Source organism: Pseudochaenichthys georgianus, chromosome 20, assembly GCF_902827115.2.
Source record: "Pseudochaenichthys georgianus chromosome 20, fPseGeo1.2, whole genome shotgun sequence".
NCBI lineage: Eukaryota > Metazoa > Chordata > Actinopteri > Perciformes > Channichthyidae > Pseudochaenichthys > Pseudochaenichthys georgianus.
The window spans coordinates 5,933,794-5,949,758 of record NC_047522.1 but is presented as its reverse complement, the minus strand read 5'-3'; the positions used below and the strand labels follow the sequence as shown (position 1 = coordinate 5,949,758).

The 15,965-nt window shown below is 40.9% G+C and overlaps 2 protein-coding genes across 3 annotated transcripts in view; one reads left to right on the top strand and one right to left on the bottom strand.

Annotated features, from left to right (window-relative positions):
* The window catches only part of prkdc (protein kinase, DNA-activated, catalytic subunit), a 28,749-nt gene extending 22,588 nt beyond the window's left edge, over positions 1-6,161 (bottom strand). The window contains 21 exon segments of the mRNA XM_034108632.1: positions 52-211; positions 296-415; positions 521-607; positions 820-979; positions 1,067-1,176; positions 1,275-1,424; positions 1,633-1,749; positions 1,853-1,902; positions 2,081-2,249; positions 2,870-3,034; positions 3,143-3,289; positions 3,388-3,545; positions 3,621-3,651; positions 3,788-3,843; positions 3,944-4,043; positions 4,200-4,312; positions 4,420-4,528; positions 4,650-4,724; positions 4,826-4,930; positions 5,007-5,083; positions 5,882-6,161. Coding sequence (XP_033964523.1) covers positions 52-211; positions 296-415; positions 521-607; positions 820-979; positions 1,067-1,176; positions 1,275-1,424; positions 1,633-1,749; positions 1,853-1,902; positions 2,081-2,249; positions 2,870-3,034; positions 3,143-3,289; positions 3,388-3,545; positions 3,621-3,651; positions 3,788-3,843; positions 3,944-4,043; positions 4,200-4,312; positions 4,420-4,528; positions 4,650-4,724; positions 4,826-4,930; positions 5,007-5,083; positions 5,882-6,041 — 2,419 coding nt within the window. The 5' untranslated portion in view covers positions 6,042-6,161.
* A 3,728-nt stretch (positions 6,162-9,889) lies between these two features.
* The window catches only part of arhgap29a (Rho GTPase activating protein 29a), a 31,675-nt gene continuing 25,599 nt past the window's right edge, over positions 9,890-15,965 (top strand). The window contains exons 1-2 of one of the 2 annotated variants that reach the window (XM_034108551.2): positions 9,890-10,064; positions 11,147-11,563. In XM_034108551.2, the coding sequence (XP_033964442.1) occupies positions 11,245-11,563 (319 nt within the window). In that variant the 5' untranslated portion in view covers positions 9,890-10,064; positions 11,147-11,244. The remainder of the gene's footprint in view (positions 10,065-11,146; positions 11,564-15,965) is intronic. The other variant, XM_034108550.2, reaches the window with a different exon arrangement.

Sequence of the window (15,965 nt, the reverse complement as noted above, 5' to 3'; positions counted from 1 at the left end):
ATGTAACCAAACAAATATGTGTGACCTCTCTTCATACTGTTGCAGACTTACTGTTAGTGGAGGTGCTTTTCAGGTATCCATCCAGGAGAGGAAGGATGCTGGAGTAGCAGTGCTGCATGGTCTCCAGAGGAATGTAGGAGGACCAGTCTTCGAGGGCGTCCAGGGCGGTGTTGGCCAGAGGAACGTGGCTCAGACCCAACTTCAGGGCCGCCTAGACACACCCAAAATAAAAGCTGTATTCATACATCCTTATCTAATTCAGAAAAATACAATAAAACAGATGAAAGAATCCCACCTCCAGAGCAGGACAGTAGGCCTTGATGTCCAGAGCTACGATGTTGTGGTGCAGCGAGAGGACAAAGGTCAAGCAGGACGCCAGCAGCTCGTCTTTGTACTGCTTCATTCTCACACACACCTACAGAGAGACACACGTCATGTTCATCTCCTGCATATACATTTCCTCTGTAATGCTGCATTTAAGTTTGCGACATTCCCAGGAAATATTTTGAAGACATGTTACCTCTTTTCCGAACTTTGAGAAGAGTGCAAAACAAGAACTTTTCACAGCGTCACTCTGAGGGGAGGAAGAGCTTCTTGTGCCAACTCCCTGTCCAAAACAGAGGAAAAGTAGTGATCACTTACATTGAATATATAGGAGAAAAGGTAATATAGAGGTAATACAAAGTTTGTTTTCTGCGATTATCCTAGACTACTTTGATATTCCTTAAACGTGGTCCACTGGTAGAGATCTGTCTGGATCCTTTTCCAATGCCCTGAAAAATGAAACAATAGGATGCCTTGTCCTGGTGGGAATATTACCTGGTAGTACTTGATTCTCTTGCCGATTTTCATGGTGACAGAGAGCAGCTTGTAGAAGCCACTGACGAGTGGATTCCGTATGGAGTGAAGGATAAGTTCATGGCTTAAGGGATACATCCAGGAGTCAAAATACTCCACATGCTTTGTCAGCAACAACTCGCTGCAAAAAAAGAAGAAAAAGACACTGTCAAGCAAATCGAATCACTTTCTAGATCAAGATCACCTCTATGTGTGTAGTCTTCATTACCTGCAGAAGTCAACCAGGTTGATAAAGGCAGTGAAATCTTTGATCTTGTTGGGCAACAGATGAGCTGTGGGGTCAGAAGAGGGCAGGACGTGGGCCGCATCATCTGGAGCCTGACAGACAAAGAGGCATGAATTAGGGTTCAATGGACAAAAAGGCTTTTGATGAATCCATCATCTCTCATCAACCGTCATTTTCAAAGAGACCTCACCTCCTCCCCTGTTGCAACTTTCTGCACAGACAAGTCCAATTTGTCAACAATTCTGAGAATTGATTTCACCAGCTCGTCATAAAGCAGACGGCTCAAGGACAGGAGAGCAGCATTCTGACTTTCAAAATCTCCATCCAAAAATCCTGAGTCCTGCAGAGGAGTACACACATGTAAAATAGTCACTTCTTAAGAATATAGAAACAGTTAATCTGGCAGGAGACAATGTAGACAAGAACAATGCTTATATCTATTTCGTGGTATATACTTGCTTATGAAAACTGCACACGTAAAATCCTGAAAAACGTTGTAAAGCATGTTGCCACAAGCATGTGATCATAAAAAACTAACATAGCTGTACCTTCAGCCGATCACAGTCCAGAAGGCTTTTGAACAGGGCCAGATAGTTCTGACTGGATGGAACTTTCCACTTTCCTGTACGCATTTGGGAAGATTGAGATTGGCCACCATCTTTGTCCTGAGAAGGGAAGGACAGAAAGCATATATCAGCACAGTAAAACACTTTTGGAATTATTTTTTAAATCAAATTATGACAACAACATCTGAAACATGCACCCGACCTCGGAGAGCATGATGGGTTTTGAACAGACACGGATCAAGCCCTGGTGCACTGTAAAATAATAAAAAAGTTAATTCATTAGCCGATGTTATGTGCAATCCCTTTACAGATAATGCGGTTAAAATCATGATCTTAGTAAAAAGGTTTATTTTTACTTTATTACTGGGTCTCTTCACTCATTTCTATTTCATTACGGTCTTTTGGTGTAACGTGCTGGTGATAAACGTACCCACGGAGCTAATAAAGCTCCACAGCACAGGTCCTTTGGAGGCCATGGCCACCAGCATCTTCAGGATGGACCTGCAGCAGACGCTCTGCATCCTCTCGCTGTACTGAGGGAAGTTGTCGATCTGCACCACCATCAGGCGCTCCAGGAGGGGGGTGTACACCTCTGGAACCTGACACATTGAACACAAGGCAGATGGTTTAGGCCAGGGGTGTCCAAACTTTTCACACCGAGGGCCACATGCATAAAAATATACGAAGGGCTGAGCCGCTCACTAGAGGTATATTGCCTCATAAGTTAAGTTATAAGTCAGCAAAATCAATCAAATGTAGGTAAATTATGCTTGTTACTTGAATATGCTTTATGAAAACAAACAGCCTACATCCCAGCTCTCCATGGGGTTTCCTTTACTTTGTTGGCAGCTCATTCCTTAAATCAAGAGCCTCAGATTTCTTATAATAAGGGGAAATAGGAAGGGTATATTTCAAGCTTGTTATGTAAATAAGTCACTTTTTTCTTATCAACTTGACTTTGTTAGAAATTGTTTTCAACTTTAATGGACCGAATGTATTTCAAACATTTGGCTTATTAACTCATGAACTACTGTGTAATATAAGTTTACATATATATTTGAGAAGTACAATATAAGACAAGCACAAGTTTCATTTGTGGGTCATATTTCATAATACTTTTTGAATTTGCTGAGGGGCGATTCAAAATGGTCCGCGGTAACATTTGTGATTTATCCAGCAATCTTTGGTCGAAGAGAGGGACTGACTGCAAGTGTGTTACCTTGTCCAGGTGGATCAGGACGCTCGCTATAGAGTCCAGGAAGCTGGGCAGCTGGTAGAAGCTCTCGTCCTCATCATCAGACTCCGTCAGGTACATCTGCTTACAGCGCTGGATCAGCTCTGTGTACATCAGGTCCACGTCTTGTGGGCAAACTTTCTTGCAAGGCTAAAGAAGAAAACATGATTATTTTGTCTTGAATTAAGTCTAGAATGTAGATGAAACCAGTTTGGGATTTTACAACTGTAATCAAACCAAACAAGGCAATGAACATACGCCTGCAAAGAATCCATATCCTCTTATAGCAATGGACAGCTCCTTATGTGTGGAGTCCATGGTCTTAATGATGCCGCAGAACTTCTGCATGAAGAACTTCAACTTGCTTTTGTGCTCCTCGATATTATCTGCCACCAGAATAGCCACCTGAACATGATAATAAAATGAATGTTAATCTAAGTTGTTGGAATGGCAAAAGATACATTATTTTGATCATGAAGTGGAAAAGCTTTGAAGCGTATTACCTGTTTGAGGAAGGCCTCGAGTGCATAGTAACTGGTCTTCTTCATCTCAGCATTGATGTGTCCGCAGTGCTTGGACATCACCTCGAACAAAGCTCTGTAGTTGTCCATCAGGCAGCTGCTGAACTGGGATGCATGTCTGGCGATTAATCTGAGCCCGGCTGTTTGACAAACAGAGACGTATTAGTTTTCAGGGAGTTTTATCTTCAAGGTATTATTTAAATGGCAGGTCTTACCAAATGTGACAGCATAGCGGCTCATTTCCACCTACAACAAAAATAAGGAAAAACAAACAATCACAGAAGTCATGTTATATAGTATCCCATTTGATGTAAAAGCCAATAACATAACATTACATGCATAATCTATAATCTCTAATCTTAGAGTGAACAATGACATTTACCTGGGGACTGATTGCCTTCATGGCATATTGAAAAATGTCCTTAGATGTTGCTGGGTCTGCAATTCAGAGACACAAACAACATCATTGTAGTATTGAAAATGTTTGTCCTCCATTTTGGATAAATAGATACTGCAAAAAAAAGATGGTCATTCACACCTTCTTCCATAGTTTTGGGGAAGTTGACCATTAGTGCGGTGATTCCTCTCAAACATCCAGCCACAACATACAGTTTTGGTTCCTTAGTTAAAGAGGTCATCTAAAACACAAATGAAAAGCCACATTGAACAAGCCGTGTTGACACAGAATCTGAAGAAAAAGCCACACTGATTTGTAAAGATAGTCATTTTTCTCAAACATCTGGCCATGATTTTTTTCCGGGTCTATGTCAATTCACTTGTATCTGTTTGCATACCTGTTCCTTTAGCTCTCCGAGATAGGCTTTGTAGAGTTTGTCGGAGTTGTGGACCATCTCGCTGGGATGAACCTCTGCGAGAACTCCCAACAACTCATAGATTTTGCCGAGGACTACGATCAAAGATATAAAACGTTTATGTTAATACATATTCCCTGCCTGTATAAAGTTATTCACATTACGGTGGTGCCTTTGATTCAGACATTAAAGGAAGTCTCACCAGAGTCTGCTAGTTTGCTCTTCTGACAGAGTTCGCTGTAATATCTGTTGAATATTTCACAGATTCGAAGGTCTGCGACCACACTGGAAGCTTTTGTTGTTTGGAGAACCTGTGGAGAGTTTTTGACAAGAACAATGTCTAAGAAGCTTATCCAAACAACTTATTTTCATCCTCACACATTTATCAACCGTACTGTATGAAAAGTGTACCAGATGCAAAGAGAAACCAACCTTTATGAGGAGATCCAGCACTGGAGCCCTACACTTTGCCAGTTTTTCCTTTGTATACACAACCATGCATGTGTTCTGCACAAACAAAGCAATGAAGAGAAACAACATACTTGATTCTGGAATTCACAAGGAAAATACTAACAATCTTTTAATCTGGTTTTAAATGGGGAACTTACTCTTATGTCAATGGCATAAGTCTTCTCCCAACCTTTGACTCTTGGTGAGACCCGGTCCAAGAACTTCTCCAAGAACCCCAAGATCTCCACTCGGGTGTCCCGGAACTGATGCCACAGATGTTTTCGGTCATCATGAGAACTTTTCAGTGACTTTATTAACGAGATGTTCAATGATACCTACCTCATCTGATGGCAGGGACTTCCTGATGAAGCTGAGCAGTCCATAGTCTTTGGAGAACAATAAGGACGTCTGTAAGGCTTCAAAACGAGGAGGATGGGATCAGAAGGAAAGGTAAATATTTGTTTTTACATTCTTCTTATAGTGTGTAAATCACAATACCAACACTAAACTATGCACATTGTTAGCCCAATTGTATTTTAATAATGAATACATTTGGTGGATTATAAAGCAAGTACAATGGATTTTGTTGCTACAGCTTAGATAAATAGGGAGTGACTAAGCCCAGAAACAGACTACCAGGGTCAAGAGCTACCATGTAATATGATAATATATATAACCATATGTTGAATAAAGTATGAACTAAAGAATGAGCCCCCTGACAAAAGGGTGCCTTGGAGGTAATTTGTGGTCAGATGGAACTCCCCGCAGACTGCACTACTTTCTGTTGCAAATCCACTTGGGTTTAATACTGACAAACTTATTTTTTGGAGATTGTTTTACTAATTCCTCAGTGCATACTTCCAATGGAGTTATGGTTAGCCACCTGCAAGCTTTGCTTAATGTCACGTGATACTAACAGTGTGTTCATGATGAGGTTACCGCCCACAACAGTGAGTTTTGGCGGAAGAACATTGTGTGATGCAGGCAAACTTAATACAAACTGAAATCTGAAAAATATTGAAATTGTTTCTGCACGCCGAATGATTATGTTCCTTATAATACATCCTAAATGACCTTATCCTACAAGTTGTTCATCGCGGGTTAACAACAGTAGCATCATTAACACAACATGGCCATATTGTTATTGGAGTTTGGCGCGGACACAAAGCGTTTCTGCTATCTATGGGAATACTTGATGGACTTCATTGTCTTACCAAGTTCATTATCGGTTGTTAGCATGCAGTCCTGTGCCAAGTCACCGACAATATCGTGACATTTCAAAGCTGCAGCCCGTGGGTCTTCATCCGAAAGGGACTCATGGAGTTTCAGAAGAAGCCCCTGGATGCCTCCAGCAGTGTTGCTGTCGGAAGACATATCTGCAGACTGGATCTAAGGTAACGTTAGCATCACATTAGCATCATTACTTTCTCTCACAAGTACACAATGTGAGAAAGAACTCTGAACAGCACTGTCAGGCATGCACAGACATGCAATCTCCAGTTGTGAAGCACGCACATCAGAAAGAAGGATGGGATATGTTTCCTTCAAAATAAAAGCCCTGGCAGTGAAGGTTCAAAGGACATAAGTGACAAGCATACCATCTGGTGGCCACTTAACTATGAGTGCTATTGTTGCAAATTGACAGTATTATTGGAAGATCAAACTGCACACTTTTCCATTGTTAAATAGATCGACTAAAAACTATAATTTCTGCGTTGACGCACCTGGCCTTGATGTTTGTTATAATGTGCATGCATCCCAAAGAGCTTTAATTCTCCATTTGGTGTAACACGTACAATTCTGTTTGCACAGCTGTATCTTGAAGAGATCCCTTAATTGCTACTATGAACCTGTTTAATGGGAAACCCTACATGTTACCAACACAGTTACCAACGGAAGTAATCAGGAACTCTCAAACAACAAGTTATCATAAAAACATGATATTTATTGTTTTTTACGCACAGATAGATTCTACAACTATTTTTGGAGTAGGAACATAATAAACATAAATCCAACAAACAGACTTTTATTGCTTAATATTATTTATATATATATATATATTTTTTTACAACGTATTGAAAGTTAAATATTTCAGCTAATACCTGATTAGTACAGCATCACCACATCGATCATTCTAAATAATTGAAATACATATATTATAGCATTAATGTCTATATAGGCCCTACTGAACAAATTGTTTTAGTATCTTTCTGTGCGGCATGAAGCAATACACATTTTAATTTTACGATAATTTGTTTGCTATTTTTCTTATTACTTCGGTTTGGTAACTGTATTTTGAAAACCTTTACATGAAGTACTGATACGTAACGTAATCATGTTGAATCAGTTATCTCACAGTGTCTAGTGAACAAAGTTAATTTATGTAAGTATAAAAATCATTTTATATTTTCCCCTACAACAAGAAGCAATACACATTGTAGTTTTATGATCGTTTTTTTGCTAGCGTCAGACAGATGACTTCCGTTTGGTAACTGTATTTTGAAAATATTCACCGGAAATACAACTATGTAATAATTTCTATATTTACGCTAGCTTGACGAATACATTGCAGTTCCTCCCTTTGTCCACCAGAGAGCGCCATACACACATTACTTTACCTACAGTCTATGATTTCAGTGGCCAGTGAACTAAGGTTTACTCAATTTACTCAAGCATGTACAATATTGAGGTACTTTTACTTTACTTTCGTTTATTCAATTTCCTGCTGGATAGGTTGACTCCACTAAAAATAATAGGCCATTGTTTTACTTTAAACATTTACATATTAGAAAATAAAACAAAACTTAAAAGTAAAATATATACATATTGACAGTGAAAGATATCTGTGGACTATCTTTAGAATTTATACTATGAAGGGCCAACTTACTTCTCACAAAATGTAAAAGTAAGATTACATTAAGTTTGCAAGAAATTGCATTTTAAATTGAATATAAACACAGCGTGAAGACACTATACTATTTAGATTGGTCAATTGTGGTTGTTGAGGGGGAAAGTGTTGGAGTCCGGTTATCAAAGAGCTCCATAATAAGTCATTCCAAATAATGTACATAATGTATTAATAGTATAACAAATCATTTTCATATTATTCCCTGCTGAAAAAAAAAACCGTTGTAGTATCTATGTGTGAAATAAGAAACAATAAACATTGTAATTGTATAATCGTATTTTAGCTAGTGTCTATGAACTGTATTTTGAAAATATTCACCGGAAATACAACTATGGAATACATTGCAGTTCCTCCCTTTGTCCATCAGAGGACGCACACATTACACATTACTTTACCTGCAGTCTATGATTTCAGTGGCCAGTGAACTAAGGTAATTTACTCAAGCATGTGCAATATTGAGGTACTTGTACTTTACTTTCGTGTTTCTATTTACTGTTGCTCTATAGGTTTACTCTAGTATAGTAGTATATGCATGTATAGGAATTGTATTCAGATATCAATCACAACTTGACACACTTATTGAAACACCAGGGTACTTTCTGACATTGGAATTAATAGGTTTGATTTGACAATGCTATAATGAGTTTTGGCATGAGGTTACACACCGGATTCTTTTTTTTTGTACACATCAAAATCCCAGATATATTCTGTGTCTGGGTTACTTTCAAAATCACACCAACTCATTAGAGGTTTCTCAATACTCAAATTTCCCCTCCTCGGCTCCTCGACTCCTCGGTCCTCCGGTAGCGACCCGGAAATGAATTTCAGCGCGCCATGTTGAAGGACATCTAATTTCTCTAAATGCACTCCGAGGAGGCTCTCTGGAGGAGCTCTAACCGAGGAGACACTGAGGTTGCGTTCCAATAGTCCATTTAGCTTAGGAACCACCTTCCTAACCAAGTGAAACGACCCGGAAGTCCCTCAGTGGCAGCCATGATAAGTGCCGTTCCAATTCTCCAAATGAAAGGAAAGGAGGTTTCAAACTTCCTTTATAACCTCCTTTAGTTTAGGAACCACTGGACCTCCCTTACCGAAAGGAGAGGAGAAAATGCTGTCCCACAATGCATTGCAGCCGCAGCATTTGCCGTCACTCAACAGTCGGCCGTTCACGGAAACAACCGATTATGACCGAGAAATGATATCATGAAAGTTACGGTGCTTATTAAGCATTTTAAAACGTATGTGATAAGTTGCCAAAGTACTTTTTTCTGAACGTTCATCAGTATTATAATCAAAAAGAGAAATATGAACGTTAGTTTTCACTGAAATTATCAAATAAAGTCAACATTTCACTGAGCTGTGTGGGGTTTGTTCAACTTTTAAAATATATTTGAATGGTGATATGCACAGTGATAGATGTTAAGGACTAACTTTATAATAAATACATTTGTATTGATTTTAAGATATTTTCATACAATCATACGTATTGGGATCATTTGTATTAATGTGGACCAGAGGGAGAGGGTGACGAGCATAAGTTTCACTTTCCTTTTTTATTTCAATTCCAACTTTGGTCATGAAGAATATGTTTCTCTGTTGTCCACGTTCATAAAGCATAAAGCAACAGGGGGGGTGGGGATATATCCAGTCTATGATTGTGTTACGTTATTATGAGAGTGCTCTCATACTTGTTTGATTCTGAAATTGTATATATTTATATAAATATATGTGTGTGTCCGCATCTGTAGCCTGTTATTGTCTCATTATACCGCACTGTGAATGAATTAAAAGTAAATATATAAGTCATCATGAACACATCTGTCCATCAGACAGAGGGCTGCTGTGCCTCCTGTCATCATTAATGGACGTCTCTTTAAAATGACCGCTCAGAGGAGAGGAGTTCTCATTTCTCTAACCGCCTGCTGCTTCCACTCCTCTCTCCTCGGTTCCCCTCCTCAGTCCTCCGCTCGCATCTCCTGTGGGCGGCACCAAGTCTCGAGGAGGGGAGTCGAGGATAGGAGTCGAGGAGGGGACATTTGAGTATTGAGAAACCTCTATTGACATGGAGAAGCTATTATTTTGAAAAGGCATAACCGGAAGTTGACGTTTTACTGTGGAGCTTGACACTTTAAAACTCCAGACACCTGTTGTTAAGGGAGGACTCCACACAAAATCCCCAGCAACGCGCGAACACACACGCACACGCACGCACGCACACACACACACACACACACACACACACACACACACACACACACACACACACACACACACACACACACACACCATGTTCCAGCCCACAATCACATGGAGACAGTACGCGATTCAACACAGGGAGCAGAGCAGACAGTGAGGGGTTTGGGTACGGCTGTGAAACAAAAGGATAGCGCAGTGATTGTGGATTATTTTGTCTTTTTCAAGACTACACCTCGGTCACTTTTCCGCTTTAGGATTGTTTCCGGCTGAAATGTTACAGGACCCGACTGCAGGTGTGTAATGTAGTCTCATGTTTTAACATTTTGTCTGGGTTGCTACAACAGCAATTTGTTGCTGATGAGTAAGTTTACACAACGTTCAAAGAAAGAAAAGTCTACAGACAGTTTAACCCGCTGCCTAACGTTAGTTTAATCTGTTTTAATCAACTTTTACACGAACTCTGTTCACATTTAGCAGCTAATTTAAATGCGGACTTTTGCTTGCAAATAGCCTAGCGTTGCTTGTTTTAGAGGGAACATTACTTTAAAACACCAACGTTCTAACTTCAAAACACAACACATGTATTAGCCTACTTCCACAGAACATACTTACACTTTGAGTGTTCTTCGAGTCTTCTAAACTAACATTACATGCAAATGCCGACCGCGAACTAGCATTCTGAATGATATTTTATGACAAAACGTTTTTTTTATACATTCCGAATAAACATATATCTCTTATGCGGATTACTTCTGTCTAGTTTTATTCAGCAATAAACTACAATTAATACGTTTCCCGATTTTTAACCAGCAGTGTTGTGACCACTGGTCACCTGTGCAGGGGACTGAATGACCACCTTTACCTTACTGTTTTCTCTACCCTAGTTTTCTTCCAGACACTTTAATGATTTTTTATTGAATGTGCATTAAATTGTACACAACATCGTTGTAGTTGCATCAGAATCATTTAGGCAACCTGTTTGTGTTCCACCACAGCTAAAGACTGGTTTATCAGATTAGGTTTTGGTTTGTAATTGCTATCATTATTGTATTAGGTTCAAGAATGCTGAGACTTGCCTAAAACTACAACGACTACTTATTTTTTATTAGAAATAAGGCAGCACTATCCAGGAACACACACCTAATTTCAAGGGAATACAGGAAATCCACATTAAAGGAGAAACACCTTTTCTCAACACCTAAAAAACGTTTGTAGTGAAACTGAAGCAGGTTAAACATCACTCAAGTTGTACTTTTTTATGTGGGGGTGTAAATCCTGCCAACACACATCTGGTAATGTGTCACACCTCAAACTGCCAGCACTTGTAGTCCAAAAAGATCTTCTCAGGATTAATAGTCTTCTCTCTCTTTGGCAGATTCCATCCTCACTGGAGTGGTGCAGTGTTGAGTCTGAGAAGAAGCTGTACTGCAGGATAACCGTCACCAGGCCTGAGGGCCGTTGGACGTATAAGACATGCTGGCTGCCATTCTGCGCCAGAGCTCTGGTGGAGGAGGATCAGGAGGTGGAGGTGGCAGCAGCAGCAGCAGCAGCGGTGGTGGTGGACCCAAAATGTCTCTAGGTATCTCCCGACCCTCCAGCTCCAGCCTGGGTTCAGCTGACCCTACCACCGTGGTCCCCTCAGGGCCTGGCAGAGCCTCTAAGAGCGGCTCGGTCAGCCCGGAAAGCCCAGATATCCCCGCCTCAGACCCGATGTACATCATGCAGCTCGTCAGCGATGTGCGCAAGTTTGCTGATGTGCTTCTGCAACTCAAAGAAGTGTTCAACTCCAATGGTATGTTTGGCATTAAGGGAATGTCCCCAAATACACTAATTTATGATATCCTGCTGATGATAGAGAAACAGCCACACATGCTCAAGTAACTAAACAATACTCTTCTGAGGTAATGTCTCATACCTGAAATACTATATTTTTGAAGTGTCTTTATAGGTGACTGTGCTTTGTTGCCACAACAAATGATTGTACGGATGTGTGCTTTTCATAAGTTCCACTTGTGAGTGTTTCCATGTACTAACATGCCCTAACATCTTGTTTTCCTGTTACTGGTGATGACATGAATACATCACTGGGGTGACACTTGGCTATCTCAGTTGGTTAATTATTATTTTAGGCTCACAAATAATTGAATGCGTTCTGAGAATGAACTGAATTGTGGCAGTGTAGAGCGGTAAAAAGGGGAATAGTGTAATAGTGTAAGTACAGCCAAACGGAATTATAAAGGAACACAGCTGTCACTCAACCCTTGTGTACACACTGTTGCTTTCACCACAATGTACACAGTCCCAGGTCTCTCTGCCTGTTTGGTCCCGCCGCGGCCTTGGCTGCACGGTCAGTCAACCAGCCTTATCTCACTTTGAGTTGGGCTCTTACCCTTTCTTGTTTCCATCGGTACAGTAGAAAAACACAGCCATTCACCAGTCCCTATAAAAGCTATAAGAGTTAGGATGAATTCCTGCATGGTAAAAAAAAAAAAAAGGTTTGGTTAGTATTGACATGCCAAGAATTAATGTGATCAGTTAGAGTTAATTAGCCTGAAGGAAATACTTTTGAAACTAAATTAATCACCATTCCATCTTTTAATTGATCTACACTGAACCACATGCAACAGCATTCCAGCAGGAACTTTAAACGCCCAAGCTTAAAAAAACTTCTTAAGCCATCCTTTGTCAGTTATGAAATGGATAATTCCCCGTACCATAGTTTGAACTTTAGAGACGTTCTCCTGTCTGTGTTGCTGTGTATATTTGTGTGGCCGGGCGGTTATTACATTCCTGCCTTGGTATGCTTTTGCGTTGGCTTTTGGATCAGACCCAGATTTGTTAATCCCGAGACCTGGCATAAAGGTCTAAATAAGATGAGGTGAAGGTGCATGTAGTGCTGGTGGTTCCCTCTATTCCCCCTTCACCCTGTGCCATGACACCCTAGCCCTGAAGAAGAGGAATCCCAGGCTTTGTTTTTTGTCTTGAGGGGTCAGTAAAGGTGCTTGACCTGGCTGGACATGTCGGCATTATAGAGAGAAGGGCTTGCAGCGTGCACATTTTTAAGCTTGAGAGACTTTTCAGTGACCTGTCAGCATGCCAGGGATCAAAGCAGTAAATCATCATGTGCAAGAGATCGACGTCTGCGGCTTTGTGGAACAGAAGAAGGCTCGGTTTGAACAAGAAATATACCTTGCGCTTTCATGGCTCCACCGTTTCTGTTTCGAGCGTTGACGATCACAAATGATGTTGTCACTTTGTTCAGTTTAGTAGAGAAGATGAATGAGCGACAATGCATGCACATACAGGTTCCTGCTGCGTGCTAAGGTTGCATAGCTGTCATACTAGACACTTTGCCCTTGCTGCTAGTGATTAAGAAACCAGTTTATAATGTGCGCTCTTTCCAAATAACAATAACAAGGATTAGACTGTGAGCCGAACTGGAGAAGAGAATACGTGGAATTGGTTTAAAAATAAACTCATGACGAACATAATTCAACAACTTTCAGCTGACTCTGCCCTAAATGGAACTGCACACAATGTACAGGTCCAGTGCACACAAAGTCAATTATGCAAACAGAGATGCCAACACATGATGGTAAAGCCAAGCATTCCCATAGGAAGGCCCATTCTGGATAAATACAGGAAAAGGCTAATTTGGGGAAATAGGCTGTTTACGATGTAGAAATAAGAGCGGCGAGGGAAGCATTGTGTCTACTAGTCATTTTAAACTCCAGGATTAGGAACATGTTTAACAAATAGCAAGTCGGGACAACATTCATCCAAACACAGCTATTTGGATTGTATTTAGTCGCTTGTATCAGGATTGTTTATGTCGTTAATAAACGCCTTCGCAGTGCCATTGTTAGGGTTTAGCACTCTCTGGCTTTCGCACAGCTTGCTAGCAGATTGTTGGGAGTCACTGACTTGTGCTGTGATTGGATGTGATTGAATCCCCCCCTAATTTATGGCCATATTATCTCTGCAGCGCTTCACAATGGTTCAAACCTCTCATTATCCTGGCCACTCGCTGAAACCTAAGGGCACCCTCCTTTCCCCCCCTTTTTAGATGCCACGCAGGGCCAATAGTCAAAGCAATATTCAGCTCGGAGCCTTGTACCCCTTCGCAGCAGTGCCTGCATTCACACTCCATGATGTGAGTGTGACACCCATTGTCTCAGCAGGCATCTGCAGGCTAACATGCTGCTGCTAACGGGCAGCGTCTGCGGAAATGATACTTTCCCAAGTCAGGAATAGCTGTGGCCTGTGGGACTGACCCCTTGGGGGTTTCTTCAGTCAAATCCATTAAGCATGTTCTATCTTTAACACAAATGGGTTTTTTTTCAACCTTAAATGGTAATTATAATGCAGCTGCTGTTCAGTTGTGGCTGGGGGCAAAGACGCATGACTGAAGAGATTGTTTATGTGCTTACAGCGCCGTCAAAGTGTGACGGATGATAACATTCTTCCTTTAGAGTTATAGCCTTGTCAAGTGGACATTTATGAAGACGACGTCAGTAATTGGAAAGGATTATTATTTTGGAAAAATGTGTCTTAACAGATGACCTTTGGACTTTGACGGTGAATGGCTCCTCTGAAGCGCTCCATCGTAAGATCAGTGTACAAACATCCTGCCAACAACAGAATGCATAACTGTTGCTGTGTTCAAAGAGCTCTGCCGAACATTGTTGAGCATCTCAGAAGTCATTTCAAGCGTTTATTGTTGTGGCTGGCTTGGTCAGGTGTGTCATCATCAATGTGTTCATGCTCCGACGCTGTCAAGCAGGATGATGGCAAATGTTAGGCGTCAGCTGCTTAAGAATGAAACGGCACCTCCCAGTCAGTGAGGCTGAGGACAGGGCATTACAGGAAATGCAATGATACCCTTCATGTATACAATGATCTAAAACTGTTTGTATTAGTTACTGAACATCTGAGGTTAACATAGGTTCGATGTCTTGGGTCTACATCCCTACTTCTGCAGTCCTTGCTTGGATCACACCCATCTAGAACGAACTCATTTGATCTCAAATACACGCCTGTAAAGTTTCCGTGGCGACAAAATTTTTTCACAAACAGAAACAATTACCGTACTTTTCGGACTATAAGCCGCGACTTTTTCCCCCATTTTTTTTGTACAGCTAACGGCCACTTTATTTATCCCCCATGTCAATTTCAATGCGTGTCAAACGACCCAAACCTGATGGGCGCTCCCCTCGGTGCAAAGATCCATCCTGCCAATGCATCTCCTTAATATTGCGCAATCCCAGGCATTCTGTCTCAGAAGCATGGCTGTGGGATGATCATGCAAGAAAGCAAGGTTTTGTAAGAGCTCCATCGCCATTACTCATAGTTTTTCAATTGTCCCTGTTGATATCTGACTCGTATGGGCACATGAGTCAGTTGTAAACACTGTGTCATGTCCAAAGTTAGTCAGCATGGCTTTATGAGGCTCTCTCTTCACACGTATGCATGGTTGTGGGTTTGAATGATTAACAGGCTGTTGTGTAATGTTTAATGATGCACTGTAATGCACCTGACTATGAACGAGGTTAGCTTTTGTGGAAAAGAGCCACAACATGTTTTTCTTTAAATAACTGGCATTAGTTTAAATGTGCTGTAAGAAGATATGGGGAATGAGTACTTTGTCCTTTTTGAAAGCCTGTTGAGTATTCTGCCTTAAGGCTAAAGCTTGGGAACGTGACTCTGGTCTGGGTCCTCAGAGAAAGCCTACATTCTATTTTAGAGATCTGTATTCCAAATCACCCCTTGTGAAATACCAGCCTAATTTTATCCCTACTTGGGCTTTTCACTAACCATCCCAGGCCTTCGTAATGGCTCCGTTTAGACAGTCTCTCCCTCTGGGTCGGGGGTCCACGGTAAAGCAATGCAGGCTTCTTCTTGCCTCCAAAAAGTTCCTTTTATGGTTCTTTTACTGTGCCCATAAAAAGACACTGTCAATTATCCCAAGCACGAGACTACTAGGCTTCCTTACTTTAAAGTTTCCCCTTGAAGATCAAGTTACATTCACGGTTTGAGAGTCTGGTCCCTACATTTAATTTTCCAAAGACCTTGATTTAATCACACTGTTCACTTATCTCGCTAATTAAGCAGCCTACCACCAGGATTAATTACATTACTTTAATTGTTTCGGACAATCTTTGTTCAAAAGCACAGCTCTTGCCTCAGCATTAGTT